Source organism: Falco biarmicus, chromosome 15 (genome assembly GCF_023638135.1).
Source record: "Falco biarmicus isolate bFalBia1 chromosome 15, bFalBia1.pri, whole genome shotgun sequence".
Lineage (NCBI taxonomy): Eukaryota > Metazoa > Chordata > Aves > Falconiformes > Falconidae > Falco > Falco biarmicus.
This window is the reverse complement of record NC_079302.1, coordinates 3,184,848-3,204,463: the sequence shown is the minus strand read 5'-3', so window position 1 is coordinate 3,204,463 and position 19,616 is coordinate 3,184,848. Positions and strand designations below refer to the sequence as shown.

Here is a 19,616-nt window from a genome sequence, read left to right as displayed (position 1 = left end):
AATTGATGCCTTTATGTAATTTAGATTGTTGTGACTACATTGCTAATTGTTGTTTCAGTCTGCCCCCCTTGACAGACTAGCTAACTGAAGAATCAGTCATGTTCTGGATGCTCTTGAGGTTTGGAGGGAAGAGGAATGGGTTAGTTGCAGTGCTCAAGCTAGTAATTTGTTAAGGATCTCTGATGTTTCGGTTTAACCCATGCTTCTGTTTCCTCATTATATAGGACATTAACTAATCTTCCAAGCTATAGTAGTCTGACAAGAAGTTGCGTGGTTTGTATCCACATGGATGAGCTAATCTTGTGGTCCCTGGAAATACTTCTTGCCAACATTTTCTTCTTCTAGTAACAAATACTATGGACTGTAGCTTTTTGGAAGTAAAAATTTGCTTCGGCGTTTTCCTTTGAAGACTGTGGCATTACCAGATGCTGTAGTGCATTTCTTCTCAACTGCCAGGTCACGGCTCAGAGGTAGGACAAACTTCATTTTACAGGTTGAAGGGCCGAGTATAAGCGGACAAGAATTTACCCAATTCTGCAGCCTCATGTCTGTGGCAGAGGGGGAGTGGAAGCAGGTTCTCCTGAGTGGTGCACTAGTCGAAACTTCTACTCTGAATCTTAGCAAGTGGGCCGCTTCCATCTGACAATTTCAGAAAAGCTGCGTTGTGCTTCATTCTGAAGCCCATGAGCATGGTGACTGGTGTTAGGGGCAGAGCTTGGGAAGAGAGGAGGGAGAGCTTGCAGAGGTGTTGAACTATCTCGTACTCAAGAAGACAGTGAGAAGCAAAGTCTTGAGAGTTCAGCACATCTTTAAAGGAAAGAAGTGAAAGAACACATTTCTTTCGTGCCTTTCTCATATCCAGAAAGCAATTTTTTTTTTTTTTTTTTGTACAGCACCCTCGGGAAAGGTCTTGTGATGCAGCAGTGCTGCTTTTTTCAAACATGTTGTCTTGCACAGAGCTGTGAAAGTCTGGCTTCAGTTCCAAATAGCTGCTGCTTTGTGAATCAATTAAATGCTGCCACATGGAGGGAAGCGATAACCTCTTTTGAGGCTAGGCAAGAAGATAATATGAGAACCCATTGAGTTTATCTCAGTACCGCAGTTCTCATAAATGGCATCAATGCTGGCACTTGCTTACTGACTTTATGTAAGCACTGTAATTTAATGCTGGCTGTTGTTTTCTTCTTTCCTGGGCACTTATGTTTATTTCAATTACTTTCCTGGCCAGTTACTGTTTAATAAACTGAAATAAAGGCAGCAATCTTGGGAAGTAAAATAAATTGTTTTCTCTCTCCTTCTCACACTTCTCTGGTTGTTTTTGCGTGATACAAGCGGTGAATTTAATTTTCCATTCTTGAACGTAAGCAGCTGCTTAGCTTCTCAGTTGCAACTGTGATTGCATGTAACTTGACTGTGTGTGATGTGCTGTCAAGCATTTGTGAGTTCATAGGCTCTACAGAAAGAAGAAAACTAATGCATTAGGTCACTTGGACCATCTCATTCCAGCTGATGCACAGTTGTTCCATCCTGTCAATACTTTTCTGCTTTGGCTGGACTTATTTAAAATACATGCTGAAGTGTGCTGGTCCTCGCTTCTTGAGGCAGCTGAAAACATTCAGATAAGTCTGTGAGCATGAAAGCAGTTTTCCCAATGACTTCAAATGTTGCTTCTGGACTGTAAAATGAAAAAAGGGGCAAGATGCGTAATCTGTAAGAAAGATGCGCGCATTGGGAAAGCTACTGCTACAAATACAATAATTTAGTTGAGCAAGTGCTGTTTCTTTCTAGTGAAAATCAAGGGAGTCTTGTGTAGGTTTCAGGATTCTTTACATATTCATGTATTAACAAGCCCCCAGCCCTGATGTCAGCAAGCAGTATTGGACCGTTTATAATTGATGCGTTGAGTGTGATGTCCAAGGATCATCTTTATCAATACTGTAGATCCATATGAGCTATGAAGTGACAAGTGAAATGGAGGACTCTTTGTACCACAGTTGAACTAATCGCTGTTTGCTTTGGGCTGATTCTTCCACGCGTGAAACTTCTCCAGTGTTACGACTGTTGGCAGGGTAGTTACTCCAGTGTACAGTGATGGCGTCCCTTTAGGATCTAACTCAGAAGGATGCAGAGCATGCTTTCCTCTCACCATCTACAGAGGAGGCTGGTGGTTACCGGGTGTCACTTGGGCTCAATTCCTGCATAAATAAAATCTTCTAATGAACTTTCAGTGGACTCCGGACAAGAAATATTTTCTTTGCTATCGAAGGCCTATAAATGACAAAATTGAACTTCTGCAGTGTGGTTTTAGAAGACACGAAGAGTCTAAGAAAGTATTTGATCCCTGACATTTTGAGAGGAAAAGCAGCTCAGCCACCAAACACAGATTGATCAGCGCAAAAATAATGTACGTTCATCTGGAAAATGCATTGCTGCATGCAAGGAGAGCTGTGATTTTACAAAATCTCATGAACGGAATTCCAGAAAGTTGCATAGTTTTTCCTTTCCTGGCTTTGAACTTTCTTTTCTTCATTTCACAAGGGTTAAGAAGTGAAGTGAGGAGATGCCTCAAGCTGACTGCAAGTAAAATGTAAATAAATTCCCGCAGCGTTCAGGTTTCTGTCGTGCCAGTCTTTTCCAAACCCACAAGCTCCTTCGGAAGGGGAGAAAGTTTCGTTGTTGATTCATAAGTGAGTTTTTCTTGGCGGCACGTGTGGTGGTGTTTGCCATCCAGATGGGCTCCCGAGGCACTGCGGCGAGGGCTTATGTAACGCGATGTCTCGGGAAGGGGGTGGTTAAAGCAACAACCCTCCTTTTTCCATCGGTTCTGCTGCTGGTTCTGTCAGATCACATTGTGCTGCTGTCTGAAAGACAAACAGCTGTTTAATCAACCTCTCTGTAAAACTGTGGCTATCAAAAATGGCCTGATGTGTGGTTACTGGCAGCGGCTCCTTAAAATCAGAAGTATTTATTTCGATCAAAGTTATTGCTTCAATTTAGGTGATTCCATTTGTTTTGAGCATCAGACTGTGATTTCAAACAGTAAGTTGATCCTTTGGCAATAAACACATCATATACTTAGGTATGTTCCATTCCAAAACAGAATGATGTCTGATAAGCCTTGTGGGATTATTTCTCCCAGCGAGTAAAAGAAATAGTGAGATCTTTGCTTGCTGACTGTGATCGTAAATGAATGCTCTCACATTTTGAATGTGCAAAACTAAAAGGTAAATTTAACTGAAGACTTAAAAGCACAATGTCCTGTAAGTGCATTTTTATTATGCAAAAAGAAGGTAATAGTTATCATGAGCACATTAGGTGTTTTATTTGGAAGGAGATTGTTAGTGGCTGGGTAAGTGAAATGATCGTCGGAGTCTTTAGGTCCTAATCTTCATGAAAAGCCATTTCAGATAAAAATGCTTGTGCAGTCTGTATGGAATGCTGCCACTGCAATTTTTATCTGTACAGCTATAGTATATGAAGTATGCAATTTTGCTTTCTTACTGAGATCTAAATGTTGCATGAATGTATACATTTTGGGAGGAAATGGAACATACATCTTTTTTCAAGGTATCTTGTTTTATTTGCTCTGTCTTTGGATTTTTGCAAGATGTTTTTTAGAGCAAGCTATGTGTTTTGAAAATGGGGGGAAAGATAGAAGCAAATGTCATTTGTCCGGTATCATTGTACTGGAGTACCTCTCACGTAACCTGTGAACTGTAGCAAGTCTGCACTGGTTGACATGAAGAGTTTTCTATTTTCAGATTACAAAGCCTCTGATTTGTTCTAGAATTATTTTCTTGTGGAGTTGATGGATTCATTTAATGAGTTAGACACTTCATGTTTTTGATAATTTGGTTATTAAACAGTTACATTTATGCAGCTGTTGATATTCTGTCACCATCGGAGAAATGTGATCAAAAGATCCTTACGGGAACGCCTTACGGCTGTTGCTGTAAACCCATATGGAGCTCACCTCAATCAAAGTGTGCAACCAGGAACGTCAGAAATACTCTAGTTCTGTAGTGAGTGATTTGCTCGCTTTGATTTCACAGCATATCTCTGGTTCTGCAGTTCTGCTAACCTTTTGTAGCACTTGGCGTGCGCTGCGAGGGAGTCGGAGATTGAGCAAACATACACATGCACGGATAAAAATGCGGGTGTTTCTTGCCAGACTGGTAAATCTGACGTTCCACTAGATGGCATTATTTGCGTGCTTATGGCTGTCTCTTGAGGAGTCAAAATAAACCAGGTTCTGCTCTTGGTAAAATAGATAAAAATAGACGGGCTGGTTTTCCAGAAATGTGATAAGATGTGTCTGAATGTAGGAGCTCTTCTGTTTTAGAAGAGGATACGTTGGTGGAATTTGGAGATTCTAGACGCTAATTACTTTTTTTTAAAAAACAAACAACTTCTGGTAGGGTCCTGTAGACCTTCATGTGTCCTTTTAACTTGTAGAACAAGGACATTTAAAATAATGTGTAACTTCATGTTTCCTCTGGCTCCGTGATTTGTTAAAAATGAAATATTCAGGCAAATATTCTAAATAAATACTAGGAAATATTAATGAAATATCTGGACAAATTAACTTCTAATAAAATAAAATTACATGTTAAGTATTCTGATAATGGAATACTAGTTATTATTTCTTTTGAGAACAGCACATTGCCAGAATGAAATAATGAAATCTGAGCCAGATCTGCATATGAGCGTCAAGAAGGTGCTTATTTTGCTCATGTAATGTTTGGTTTAAAGATCTAAAGCTTCTAAAATGCAAGACATTCTGTCTATGGTTTACAGAGAGCAAGAACAGAGAAACCTCATGCCTTTTGGGTTGTACTGTGTTCTTACAATGTCGTTGTGAGGTTTTTTTTGTATGTGGGGTTTTTTTTTGTGTGTTTTTTTTTGTTTTTTTTTGGGTTTTTTGTTGTTGTTTTTTTTTTTTAACCCAACAAAAAGGCAAAAAACTGTCTGGGTGTTGGACACCATGTATTTTGCTTGAAGCAGAAATACTTCTACGAACCTCTTGTAAAAGGTGAATGGTCTCCTGCAGTGTGTCTTTGACCTGGTATGCTTGAGACAAATGTGAAAAATAGATGTGGTTACAGCCATCTGTCTGCATAGACCAAGTCATCGGATCTGCAGCTTCAGGTTGACAGAGAAAGTTGTAACAACTGAAGCAGTGAATAATTCACTTTCACTTTAATTTGTTACTTGAGACACAAGCCTATATGTGCAAACACTTTTTGTGTTTGGTAGATATTTAAAACAAGTTCATTTCTGAAATGCTTCTTCGATGTTTTAGAGTAATTTGACATTATTGAGGAAAACTTTCTTGCCAGTTCTTCTAAACGCTGTAGTGTTCTATTTGCATAAGATTGTAATCAGCAAATTGTCTAAACAGTGTAATTAGCATTTTATAAATAGTTGCTGAATGTAGTTTAACATTTCTTCTGATCTTTGATGCTGGTACATCAAAATGCACCCTTTTGATCCCGGAAAGTATTCCTACCAGGCAGATACTTAATTTGAATTTGGCTTTGTTTTGGGAGCTGAGATGAGAAAACATTCTTTTAAGTGGTTAGTTTTCCTGAAGTAGCTAACACGCAGATTTTAATTCTAAAAGGGAAGCAATGAGTGAGAGGGTGTTACCTCTAGCCGTCCTGTTCATGCACTCAGGGAGCTGCTAGCAGTTATGGTTAGGGACAGGTGGTGTCTTGGTCATTGTGAGACCTGTAACAGCTGGGATTCGGGGGAAAGGGGTGCTGGTAGGCTGATGTCAGTTCAGTCTGCGGAAATCTATGTCCACAGTCTCACTTGTGTTCCAGTTATCTGGAATCCATTTCTATATCCAGTTACCATACCAGTAAAAGGTATGAAAATAGAATGTTTAGAGTCTGGTTCCTTAATGTGCTGATGGGTGTATTTATATAAGATGCACATCATGATGGCATCTGGAAGCCAGGAGAATTATGCAATATGAGCAACACACTCCTGGAAGAAACAATTTTTTGGTGTCCCTAAAGTTAGTCCTTGTTCCCTAAATTGTCTAATCACATGCTCACACTTAAGGTCACTGACTTCACTGACATTTTTCACATCTGAAGTGTTTTGTTGTACATGCCTGGCTTTTCCAGTTATATTTTTAGTGATATTTATGCATTTCCTTACTCTCTTGTCCTGACAGATTTAACTTTCTTACTGTAGGTAACCAATTTCTAGGTATTTGTTGTAAAGCAGTTGTAAAATTAGCAGTTATGTGTTTTGTCATAAAGGTACCCAAGATAAGACTCCTTGTGATCTCTGGTATAGAGTTGAGTTCCTACTGACAAAGTAGAAAGGGATTTGATTAGCATGGAATTTTGAGGTTTACATATTATTATAACTTATTAGAAGAGTACAGTAGAATAATCTTTTTCTATGGAATCTTATTTGCAGAAATCCTCCTTAACCATATCTCCTGTACCTAGGAAAACAGGGCATCTCTTTTCTTGAAAAGCTGACAATTGAAAATTTCATGGAAAAGTTCAGATTTTTTGAATATTTTAGTGTTTGATTTTTATATTTCACTATTACAAATATTCTGGTTACTGACACAGGTTTAGTAAATTCTCCTTTAGGTATGGGTAGTAGAACAGGATTTCAGTTGCATTTAAGGCTGTTCATAACTACCCCCTGAACATAGTTTGTGCTATAACATGTGCACACTCTAGTCTCTAGTAGTCTATAAATTTATTGCTGTTTGAAAGGTATGAATGTAATAGTTAAACAAAGGAACTGTAGAAATAAAATGGAAAACAGACTAATTGCTTGGTAGCTGGATTTTCCTTCCCTCCTCCCTCTCTCCAAGTTTTTAACAGCTCCCCCCGTCTCTTTTTGGATGCTGTTTAGCCTGTGGATGAGAACAGTGTTATGGAAAGTGATTATCTGGTGACATGACTGTTCACAAGCATGTGATGTTGGAGAAGCTGCCAAGGTTCTGCCATCCCACCGATTGTAACGGGATGAGTTTTCCCTGAATGAGGATGATGTTGCTCTCTCCTCCTGCATCCCTTTGCCCAACCGTAAACAAGCCTGAGTTTTGGAGGGGGAAACTGCCTCCCAGCTGTGGAAATCACACATGCACACACCCCCCCACCCCACCCCCCCAGCTGTTAAATGAGTAAACAATTCCTCTTTTTCAAATTGTTTCAATATGGTCAATGTATGACCATAATTACGTTTGAAGAATTGAAGCCTGAAGGCGCAAGAAGTAACTTCAGAGGTGCTTAATTTTTTCTCCACTGTTCCAATATTTAGTACAGCAGATTTTGTTGTCATATGCTATTCGTTTAATAAAAAGAACTCCAAATGTATGACCCTTATGTGAAAAAATGCGTTTTGTTAGCCAAACCCCCAAATAATCGCCCCTCTTCATGATTCTGTGCAAGCAGAATCTGAAGCCCTTGTTTTTCATAATATCCATCATATTCTTGTCAATTAAAAAAAAAAGATTCTGTTCATCAGTTTAATGATTTGAATTTTTAATATGACATCCTGTTGCTTTTTCGTCTAGATTTCAAAAATTATGTTGAATTTGGAAATGGAAGGAACAGTTAACCAAATCTGTTTGGATTACACATACAATGTGAATATGTCTTTATTTTAGGCATGTGGCTGTTAAATTCTCTCTAGTGGTAATACTTTCCCTAATCTTTCAAAATGTAACAGTAACAGAGGGAAAGTCTGTGCCATCTCAGTATAAAGGGCAGCAGAGGGAACTCTGCCAAGGCCTTGAAAATAATGATTTACCTTTTAATCTTCTGAAGCAGGGTGGTATTCATGGAGAATGGGAAGCAGCATGACCTAGCAATATCCAAATGAAAGCTATTGACATGAAGTTTGGTTTTTAGGAGGCTGATTTTGAATGCAGTATCAAGATGGAGTATTTCGTGTCTGGTTTTGATATTACAAATGTCTTCTCTTCCTCCTCAATTTGTTCTTAATTAAATTTCTTTACAATTTAATGTTTTTATGTGGATTGTTTTGTCTGCTGACTGACTTCTGACCTTTAAAAAGGAGAGGATTACTTTCTCAGGAACACTGTTTTCATGGGGTTTCCTTTTTTTTTCCTCCTAATTAGTCCTGTTTTCAAAAACCTGAACCCTTTCTCCCCCAGCTTTGTACATTAGCTGCCCCAGAAGTTTGGCAGTATATAGTATTTCAGACATCATTGCTGATGATCTTTGTGTCAGAACCGGATAATCTTCACTGCATTCCCAAGCTTTTTTTTTTTCCTTTTGAACCACAGAAAGATTTATTTTGTGGTGCACAGGAAGCATTCTACAACTTGGGTCAGTCGTCCTTTTAGTTTTATAGCAACTTTGGCAAAACTGCTCCCTGTTTCTGATCTAGGATGTGGAAGGCAAAACTTAGTATGATGCACCTGTTGGCTTCTAAAGCTGACCTTTAATTTTCCTGGTGCACACATGCCTTTCTCTTAAGCTTTTGCTTGATAAGATTTGAATGTTGGTTCTTGCTTGCAAACCGAAGTGATTTCCTCTTTGTGCATTTCAGAATAGCCTGTGTCTGTGAATTCTTTGTGCAGACGTTTTTGTCTCTAAAGCTCTCGCTAGTATGTATCTGGTCTATAGAAATCACTCAAGCTCTTGCAATTTACTAAATAACTGAAGTATTTTAAGTCTCTGGTGTGTTTTCATAGAAAGCTTTGTTTAGGAAGTGAGGTTCCCAAAGAAAGCAAACTTGGACCATAAGTGTTTAAAAACAAGCACATCCTTTGTTTTGAATGTTACCGACAACCCATTGTCCTAAATGAAAGATCGCTAAAAACAGTCAGCCATCCTTAGATGATCTAAATCCTTTATTTCACTCTTCTTCTATAAGTGCATCTGTCTTCCAAAATATGGTTGTCTTTTTGCCAAAGTGCTGAATTACATTGCTGAACGTATTTTTTATGTGTTTTTTGCAGGGTTATGTGGCTCATAGATAACTCTGCTGCTTACAACTTACAATACTTCATGCTGCTTTTGACTAGCAAATGTTCCAAAAAAGTAAAATCCCTTCTCAGTGAAGTATTTCTGCCTTTTCTAATATAAACTTCCCAAGTTAAATGTCTCATTTGCAGTATCTTGCTTTAGTGCTGCCTTTCTAACTTTGTTGGTATTTGATATACTCAGAATGAGACAGCTGAAAGCTCTCATGCATGTGGTCATTTATGGATAGAGAACAGAAAGTCAGCATGCTTCAGTTCTCCAATATTGTTTGCACGTGTTTTGGGGATATATATTTATTACAGGTAAATCATATTTCTAATGTTACGGTGAACTTATCTACTTAAAAAAGTCTCCATTGTCGTGGGTATTAGATTTTTCTTCAGTCATCGGTGGACTGTTATGAAATGTGGTTGCTAAAGACCTCTTTGTAGAATAACGTTTTAGACTGTAATACCAACAGGATAGATTTATACATCTGAAATTCATTTAACCTTTATATCAACTATCTTTGTACTTAAGGGCTAATTTTTCATGCCTAATTTGCACATGCACTTACTGTGACTGAGTATGCAGTTATGGTAAAAAAAAATAATCTGTGCAGACAGCAAGCCTTTCATCTATACCAGTTTTACACCTTTGACCACCGTAACAGCTAAGTAGGAGTTTCACGAATAAGGGAAAAGAAATAAGTATGCCTGGCTTTGAAAATCTGTGCCTGATGTCTTAGGTCTCCCTAGCCTAAAATCTTCTCTGACTCTAGCCTGTTCAGCTTGTTATCTGTTTTCCATACTTTCCTCTGTAGTCATGCTCTCTCCGTTAAGGTAGCAGTCTCTATCCAGTATTTCATGGCTGTTCCTTATCATATTGATTAAATTATAGCTTTTGTGATCAGTAAGTGGAAGAAGGTCTTTTCCTGTCTTCCCTCAATAGAGCAATTTCTGGGACATTTTATGTCACAGCTCTGGCACTCAGATTTCTTAAGCTCTTGTCCTACATGGTGTGGGTCTCCTAGTATGAACAGCTCACTGCACCTGAGACTTATCTTGTCCCATATATCTATATCACTTTTGATTTATCTTTGAATTAAGTGACGACCTGGAATATGCCATGGATTACACTGAAATAGTTAAAATTCCTAGCTAGACTGCTTTTCTGTGAGAGTTGTCTCTGACCTACAGTTGATTCAGTCACTTCTCTAAACAGAGCACCATACAATGTGAAAGTCATTAAAATGTATTTATGAATGAAATATGGACATTTTTTCGAAATAACCGCAGAGCATATGACTGTTTTATGTAGGACTACACAAGTACTTTTGTACGTACTGACAGCTGAAGTCGTGTCAAGAGTTAAAGCACAACTATTTTCATTGGACATTACTGCAAACATTTATAAACCCATTTCTCTGTGTAGTGCATATTAGTAATAGATTACACTGAGAAATGTGGTCTCAGTATTTACAATACAGAATGTGCTTTCCATTTGCTGACACCTATGGAAAGGAAACTGTTGCACAGCAGCAGATGATAATTTCAGTAGATTTTCCTCCTTTCCGACTTCCACCCCCTTTTTGGACACATAATGTAGGGGTTGTAAAGCCGTCTCTAACGTGCTTGCCGTCACTTGCCAGTAGAAAAATCTTGGGGCCTTTAAAGCGCTTTTGAATTAGCTTTTTGATGCCAGTGTTTTCCTCCTGTATGTTCTCTACTTAATTTCAAATAGCTTTTTGAACAGATTGGAACTTAAATGTGTTTAAAAAATGATGATGACTTAGTAGATACAGGACTCCATTTGCCTATGTTAGATCCGTAACCTGCAAATTTCAGGTTCTGTGGACTCCAGGCTCATTTGTGACAAAGTACAAAGCTCTTAGCCTGTGCAAAGCTGGAATTTTGCAGTTGTAGGCTTCAAATGATTTGTCTTAAAGGAACAGACCGTATCTTGTTTGTAGGACAATACAACAGCTTAAGCAAGTACTTCACAGGATCAGGACCCTATTTGAGAGTAAGACTGAAAACCCAGTAAGTCAAAAAGATTATTTTACTTTGCAGGGTACAGAAAGGAACTGATACCAAAAAGAATCCTTCAAGCATAGTCATGTTGAGTAAAAGCATATATTACAGCCTTGGATTGTTTTTTGAACTGCAGTATTGCGTATCTCAGTCTGGAAAGTTTAGAAGTACTGACATTTAGAGAATGTTAAATGTTGAGATAGTTGTTTTAATTCACGGGTTTTGAATCTTCGAGTTTACGTTAAGTGTTTTTTCTGCAGCCATAAGGATTATAAATTTCTCTTAACTTACAGTCAACTGCTAGTGCTTTAAGCAAAATATAAACCACACTGAAGCTTACAGTGAAATGGTAAACGTATGTAGCAATATGAGGAGGACCTTGAAACAGCTGACAGTGCACATGTTTCCTTCCCAGTTGTAAAGCCACTTGTCCAGATGTCGAAACAAGTATTTCTTGTCATACCTGAAATAGTCTTTTTGCTCCCTCTGTTTCTTGTATAACTAGGCTTCCCCGTCGGGTGCAGAGGTTGCACATGATAATGAACCTGGTTTGAGTTGGCCGTGGGACTCAATCCATATGAGCTTTGTTTCAAAACACTCGGTTCAACTCACGAGTCAACACTGTGTTTATATAGCAGTTTGGCAACTTAGCACCAAGTGCTGGAAAGTGCATAACGTGGCTCTTTAAGTGACTTAATACTAGTAGTAACGTGTCAGAAGATTCTAATTTTGTGTGTTCCATTTTTATTGGTTTCTGATGAATTTTGAACTAAGTTTTAAGAGGCTTTTTTTGTAGGGAGATACATGTATCTTCCTACTTCTAAGACTTGCACATATTGTGGGGCACTATCAGTGAGAAATAAAGCTTTATCCAGTTTTGGCTTTGGAGTGCTGATCCTTCTGTGGGCTAATGTTGAACAGCTTGAATGTGATAGTGCAGTTTCCATGGATGAAAGTGTGGATTAGAAAACTGCATAGTCTGCTGACATTTTAAAATATATATGTATGATTACTTAATTTTGTAAATGGTTGTTGAAATCACATCACTATAGTTTTGGCGTTTTTCATAATGTCATTGTATTCCTTTAGGCAGTGTCAAGCATGAGGGCGGTTGTAAAATTTTCACAGTCGCTTTGTTAGTCTTGTCTGTGAGTGTGTCATCTGCATTTTCCAGAAAATAGGGATTTATGCTGGTTTTCACCCCTTTGTGTTTCTCTCTAATTACAGGTCATCTATTTTATAAATTTGGAATCACAGAATCTGACTGGTATCGAATCAAGCAAAGCATAGACTCCAAATGCCGAACAGCTTGGAGGCGGAAACAGCGAGGGCAGAGTCTTGCTGTGAAAAGCTTTTCAAGGCGAACACCTTCATCATCCTCTTACAGCGGTTCAGGTAAAAAACAAAACAACACCCCCCACCCCCGCCCCGCCAAAACGCAAACAAACCCCAACAGAAATGAAAGCTTACAGTAATAATGCCCTTTGTTTTTCAATATATCTCAAAATTATTTCGATCTTTAAGTTATATTTACAACAGGTGCATGTAGTATCCACAAATATGAGCATTTTTGTGTAACAGAGAGAAATGGAGAAACTCATATTTCTCAGAATTGAATTTTTGGAGTGTTTTTTATATTAGTGCATGTTTTTTTTGAAGTACCATTTATCACTGGCGAAGAGGCCTCTCTATTACCGTGTATGTATGTCTGTGCTGCTACTCAAGGAGTGTATCCAAGTGTACTGAGGCCAACCCGTTGTAGTTAAATCATCATGGGCCTTCAGGGCAAGCCAACCACCTCCTGGTACATTTGGAATCCTTTGCTGCCTCACGGGGCTTGTGCTGAAGTACATGCCTGGTAGGCTGAGATTCTAATCCTGTTTCATCTATGAATTGCGGTCAGGCTCCTAGTTGCAGTGCGTTGCTGATGCTGGAAAGGAAGTGAGATGCGTGTGTGTGTTCGCAAGGAGAAGAGGGAGAAGGGAGTCTGTCTCTAAAACAGTAGTGAAGAACAGGTTTGCCAGAAATGAAAGTGTGGCACATTCCAGTGTGTGAGAAAGATTGGTTTTGCTGATTTGTACCTCATCTGAGCGCCTGGCATCACTGAGGTGCTTGAGAACATCCATCCACATGTGTTAACTGAAAAAATCAAGCACGTGCAGCTCTGTGCGATCATATGGTTTTTTTTACCATGTTCAGTTTTTTGAGTGGGAGGTCAAAATGTTTCTGCAACTGATGTTCATAAGAGGACTCAAGCGAATAAATCTTTCTCAGTCTGTTCACACCATTTAGTAGGACGTGCTAAGTTTTGTTCCTGAAGTATTTTGCTCTGAAGAAATAAAATATGTTGTAGGTGATTCTATATTTCCATATAGGTATGTAGGCATGAATAATAATAACAAATGAAAAAGACTGACCTAAGTGTTCTCATAGGACATTTTTGGCTCATGCTTTTAATATAAAGTGGTGTTATGGGACGTTTGTACATCATATATTAAAAACAGTGTTTTGGAAGTGAGCCCAAAGAAAAGGAAGTAAGTTTATTTGCCTGCATAAAATTTTTGGTTGCATGTTAACACTAACCACTGTATCTCATGCAAAGAATGCCAAAATCTGCTTTCAATGGAAAATTTTATGTGCTGGAACTGGGAATCATATCCAAAATTCTCAAATTAAAACAACTAATCAACGTAATGATAACCATAAGCCGTATATGTTGATGCGATTTTTAGTTTCAGTCTCTTAGCAATTGGTATTTTAGAATAAGAATGCAGTAGTAAGTGGATATTATGGGCCTGTGCTCATTAGACCATACTCCTTGACTGTTGTTGAGATTTATTATTAGAAAATATTAATCTCCTTTATTTATTTAGAGATTTGGGGAGACCAGTGTAGAGACGTAAAACACAGACTCAGTGAATTCTTGTCTTCAGGAGGCCATAAGATAAGTTTTGGTGGAGTTTTCCTGTTGTTGTGGTTAAGCTGAAAACTGAAATTTTCCCCCCAATTCCGCTAACCTGATTCGTAAGTAAATTGTTGCATGGGTACAAAGACACCTGAATTAAAACCTGGGATTTCAGCAGCATGTTATCTGAGCAGGTGGGAATAGCGTGGGACAGACACTCATGAGCTGGTTCTGCAGGAGCCACCTTGGTGTTTTGTGTTGTGCACCCAGGCCAGCTCACGTCGCTGGGGCTGAGCTGGCTGCTGTGGCCCATCCATCTCCAGGATTTCCCCAGGAGTTTTTATGCCACCTGCATCTCCCACCGTACAGGTTGTCTCATCTCCCAAGTCCCCTAGATAGCAAAGAGATGGCTGCACGTCCTTATAAAGATGTCTTTGGTCCTGAAGATGATGAAGGTCAGCTGAGGCATCTTGGCATGTCCTTGGCAGGTCTGTATAGACTGCCCAGCCAAAAGTAGAGTACTGGCAATAGCATTAACAGCTGCCTTTGGTAATGGTGTATGAAAATGTTCCCATGGATCCAGTCTTTTGTTAATTTTCTTTGAAGTATTGCTCTTACTCAGGATGTCATTGGCTTTGTTTTCTGGGAGGCTGTAAAGATGTTAGATGAATTCACCACTATGTTTGCACCCACTGTGAAAAAGCTGTTAGAAAGACAGACTGCTTTTTAGAATCAGGTGGTACTTTGAAAAACTAATTTCATTCCAAACTCAGGTGGGAGTGGTATTTCACCTGAAGAAGGAAGAGGAGGTATGAGGAAAAACAAGAGAGTGAGTTGAGATGCTGAGTGAGTGTATAAGGAAAAGAAGAAGAAAAGATGGAAGGACAAAATGTAGATTCACACTTGTTTAAAAAGGTAACTTTTGCCTGACAGGGATGTAATTTCACCGAACAGTGTTCAGGTGACTTCACAGACTGCTCAGACTGCCTTTGTGGTTTGACAACCCTGGAACCCCTCAATGGAATTACAGCATCATAATTCACAGGCATCTGTTCCTTATTATACACACTGTGTAGTGGATATAGCAGAATTCCTGCTGCCAGCTAGCAGGAAAGAGAAGTAATATTTCACAGCTCTGAAGTAAAGGAGGTCTGTATTTCACAGTTATGACAACATAGCTGTCAAATATGGCTTTTTAAAGTGTTACATATGAACCCAGACAGTTTTTATGGTAGCATTTGTTACAGGGGGCAATTTAAGGTGAGCCTTGAACAGTCTGAAATTCAGCTACTTGAGAAACTGTCTGTCCCGCTATTGTTAGTTACAGCTATTAAGATCAGCTTCTAGGTGCTTAACGTCAGGTCTCTGCCCAGCCCTGGTTGCTGCTGTCTGCAGAATACCTGTGTTTTGTTTCACCTCCATGTCCGTTCACATGTAACAGGCACTGGAGTTGTTTATCTGTTGGGTGGAATATAGCAACTGCTTCTCACGAAAGATATAATGGAAAAAAAAAAAGCTCTTAAACAATTGTGAACGGCTACTGTGTCATGCTTACACGGTGAAGGATGAGAGGACGTGCAGTGTGGATTCTTGCATAATGTTCTCTGAGAAGCTCTGGCTTTGGCTCCACTCAGGATAAGACTGTATGAATTTTATTCAGAGACGCTATTGTTATTTAGTTTGATCAGGACGTGTAGTAGAGCCTGGTTCTGTGACTAGTCAGTTTAGGTGACTGTGCACCTTAAGGTAAGTGTGTCAGCATCCCTGATAGTTTAGATACAGCAGTGGTGTCGCACATGTTCAGTAGGAAAGCACTTTTCATTTCTTCTAAACAAGCATTTCAGATTATGTCACGTGGGGGAAAAATTCACACTCTCTCCCCTTTTCCCAGTTTAAATATGATAAGCCTAAGCTATTTGTGGAAGTAATTAAACCCACGGATTCTTAGCTAAATGATGATAATTCCTAAGGAAGTTTCAGTGCTTACTCTAGAAGATATTCCAATAATCTTCATAAAGCACTTCTCTTTAAGGTGCACTGTTGCCATCAACAGATGCCTTGAGCAGCCCTGTAGCATCACAGTGTCTGCCATGCAGTTGAGCTGTTCTGAAGATATCATTAAGAGGTTGAAACACTGTTTCAGTGTCCTGAGTGTGAATGAACGACCACCACTTTCCCCTTATGAACTTTTTCTGGAGTTTGGTAACGTTTTCCCATTTCTGAACTTGTGATTGTAGAATTTCATATTAAAATTATGTTCAAGAGGTGCCAAAAAAAAGCTCACATCCAAAATTATTGTCTTTCATTGGCACAAAGTAATATTTTTTTCATCAGCTATCTCTAGCAAGATAGCTTTCTGTTATGTTGTAGTACAACAATACATGTTTCAATCAGCAGAAATATGTTGGCACTTCCTTCAAGGGTGTTGCAAAGGAGCACCGTTCTCTTATGCTACAGAATATTTTCTTAAATGCTGGTATGCTAAAAGTCTAGAATAGCTTAGTATTTTCTGTTTGGCAGTGAAAATGGTTGAATCTTTCTACATATCATTAAAAATAATATTTCTGTTAGTCCTGAAATAGTTTCAAGTCAGCATGGTCACTGCCCTGCTGGACATCCTCCCCTGTGAATTAGGGGACTTGATTTTCCAGAGCTGCCTTTTAGCAGCAATGAATTTGCCTTATTTAAATAAATAAATGTAGCAGCCTGAAACTCACCTGCCTGTGACCTGACTTTGATTTCTCAGGCTCTGAGGAATCCTGAGGGTGGTTGAACACCGTCACAGGTTGCCCAGAGAAGCTGCAGAGACACCATCCCTGGAGACAGTCAAAATCCACCTGGCCGTAGTCTGAAGCAACCGGGTCTGGTTGCCCATGCTTTGAGGAAGGGCATCGGATTAAATGATCTCCAGAGGTCACTTCCAAACTCATCTATTCTGTGATTTTGTGATTTTTATGAGTTACTGCACACATAATAATTCTGAATTATTTACGTCTAAAGAAGATTACTGTTCTTGAGCTTCGTTCTTACGTACTTGTTGGACGTGCCAAAACCTCTAGGCTTTTTCTGCTTGTTGTGTGTAAAAGTTTATGTAGCACGTGGCTTTGATTTGAGTCATGCAGTTAAAAAATGATAACAGATTTCCTCTCTGCTGTGTTTATCATATGGAAAAATTAGCCATGCAAATGACATAGAAAAGCAGAGGCTGAGCCCGTAGTCCTTACGTAGCCTTACAGATTTTTGGCGTTGTACTTCTGTGATAGTGTTCAAGTGTTAAGAGCTCAAGGGGAACTGATCTACAGACAAAAACATGTTTAAGGAAGCTTGTAGGAAAATATGAATGAGTATCTCTTTTCTGTCCTTCACCCCCGATATACTAATTGAGATTGTTCTACATTTAATTGACTGTGCAGCTTTACAGTAGCCACAAGATTTATGGGTTGCATAAAGTTGTCGTGGCAGGCTGTTGTGTTTAAGCAGAAGTTGGCTTTCCTTATTTTATCTGGCTCTTCTGTTTGAAGCTGTTGCCTTTTGTTGCAATTGAGGTATTAATTGCTCAGCTCTTGTTGCTTGTTAGAGCCAACAGTTTGGTCCTTAATGTGTGTTTTTTCTCTTCTGTTTTTTTCTGACAAGGGTTGTACACATGGCTGCCATGATAATTTAGCTAGATAGTCTTTTTAAAAATGCTAGCAGTCTGTGGAGGGAAGGCAGTAGGAAATGAGGTTTTTGGGAGGAGGATTAACTGAAGAGTGCCTTCTTCCTTTCTTTTAATTTCTCTTAAGATTGTTAAAGCTGTTATCACGGTTTTCCATGTTGGAATTTTTAATTAGTTCTATGACTTTGGGATTTATATGTAGACTTAGGCTGAAGTGCTCAGCCTGTGCTGAGATGTCACATATAAAAGTGGATGTGTAGCCAAATCTTCAAAGCTGTTCTGCAAAATTGGAGGCATTTAGCATGGGATGAGTCAAGTTGAGATAATGGTTTATGGTATACAGTTTTATTTCTATTAATTGTTCAGTAATGGAGTTTTTCCTGCTTTTTGTTTTTGAGGACTGCTTTGCTACATCTGGGCATTAACCTTTCCTTGCTAGGACTACACAGCAAGAAAATTCGTCCTAGTTTGTAAGCAGAAGTGTGAGGCTGGGAGGCCTATACACTAGGAAAACAATTTTGAATAAACATATAAGGTGACTAAGTGTGAATCCCCTGTTCTACAGAATCTGTACCTCCTACATTTCCTTTCAAAATGAGAAGCCAGATGCTCAACAGATAAATGTAAAGTAGAATAGGAAAGAATTGGAAAATGACAAAGGTTTTTTGCCTTTGAAGTGAGAATTTTAAAACTGATCATAGTTGAGAATTAAACACACGTATTCTTGAAATGGTTACAAATTATGTTTGACAAATCTAATCTTGTTCAGCAGTGTCCGAGGAAGCTTAGCTTTCAGAGGTGTGGCAGAAGTAACTGCTTCAGTGGAGGTGATTTTGCCAACTCTTGAACATTTGTTGAGAAGACAGGCTCACCGGCTAAATTTTCATTGACTCATACGCACATGCAGTAAACAAATGGAAAATGTCAAAGGTCCAGTTCCTACTTGGGAGGAAGGAATATTTCAGCAGTCAGGTCCTGTGTCCCACCCCCTCCCCATATCACAACTTAGTCACCTGTGGAATGGTCAGTGCAGCATCTTCCATTCTGTGGGTGGCTGCAGAGCTGTTCCGTCGAGTGGAGGGTGCTTTGGGAATACCATGGCTGATGTGCTCAGGAGTGGCACTGCATAAGCTGTTCGGTTGATGTCAGAGCACCCCTTTATAACTAGCGCGATGAAACATTTCAAGGCAAGAGTTCAGCTGTATGGCTTCCCAGTGCCAGGGATTCTCTAATATATCAAAGTTATAAATGTGGGGCTAGATAGTTTACATGATAGTGATTTATAACTGTTGACATATCCTCTATTCAAGCTGTGTGCTATTCATGTTTGTGTTTGTTTTTAATGGGGAATGTTTAAAAATGGATAAATATTACTTTTGTCTGGTCAGAGATTTAGAGGGGAAAAACAATACTTATAAAGGATGTTTTGTTTTCAGACACTGTTGAATCCTCTCTCTTCTTTCTTCCTAAGAAGAAAAAACTCCCCACCAAAATCCAATAAAAAAAGAAAGAAAACCCAACTGCTGTTTTTGCAGTGAAGCCAAACTGAAATCTATTTATAAGTGACCATGTGAGATGTACAGTGTGACTGCATTCAGTCTGTGTCTCCTGTTCCCACCTCTGAAAAGCATAATAATTTCTGGCATCTGTGAAGCAAAAGACGGTTTACAAACACAGGCTTTTGGACTTTACAGTTACATTATAGTCTGCATAAAGATATATAAATAAAGATGCATTTATAAGTTATATTATAAATGCGTCTTGTAGGGAAGTGATCTACAATGGAAGTAGAGTGACACTGTGTCTTAAATATTTCCATTATTGTTTCCAGTACTTGGGACATCTTGAAAGCCATATAGTATTGAATGTTACTACATGTTGGATGTTAATGTTTTACATTACCTTGTAGCATAAAAGTCATTGTCAGAGCAATAAATAATCATAGAAAAATTGTAAAAGACTTAGTGCTTCGGAGATTTCATTTGTTGTATTTTTGTGGCACAGAAAAAGGCAAACGTTAAAATTGTTTATAGGAATACTGTATATAAAAGGTA

General features: G+C 38.8%; 1 protein-coding gene across 6 annotated transcripts in view; it reads left to right on the top strand.

Annotated features, from left to right (window-relative positions):
- The window catches only part of BANP (BTG3 associated nuclear protein), a 152,565-nt gene that overhangs the window by 55,791 nt on the left and 77,158 nt on the right, over positions 1 to 19,616 (top strand). For all 6 annotated transcript variants that reach the window (XM_056360665.1, XM_056360664.1, XM_056360663.1 and 3 more), the window contains one exon: positions 12,230 to 12,397. In XM_056360665.1, the coding sequence (XP_056216640.1) occupies positions 12,230 to 12,397 (168 nt within the window). The remainder of the gene's footprint in view (positions 1 to 12,229; positions 12,398 to 19,616) is intronic.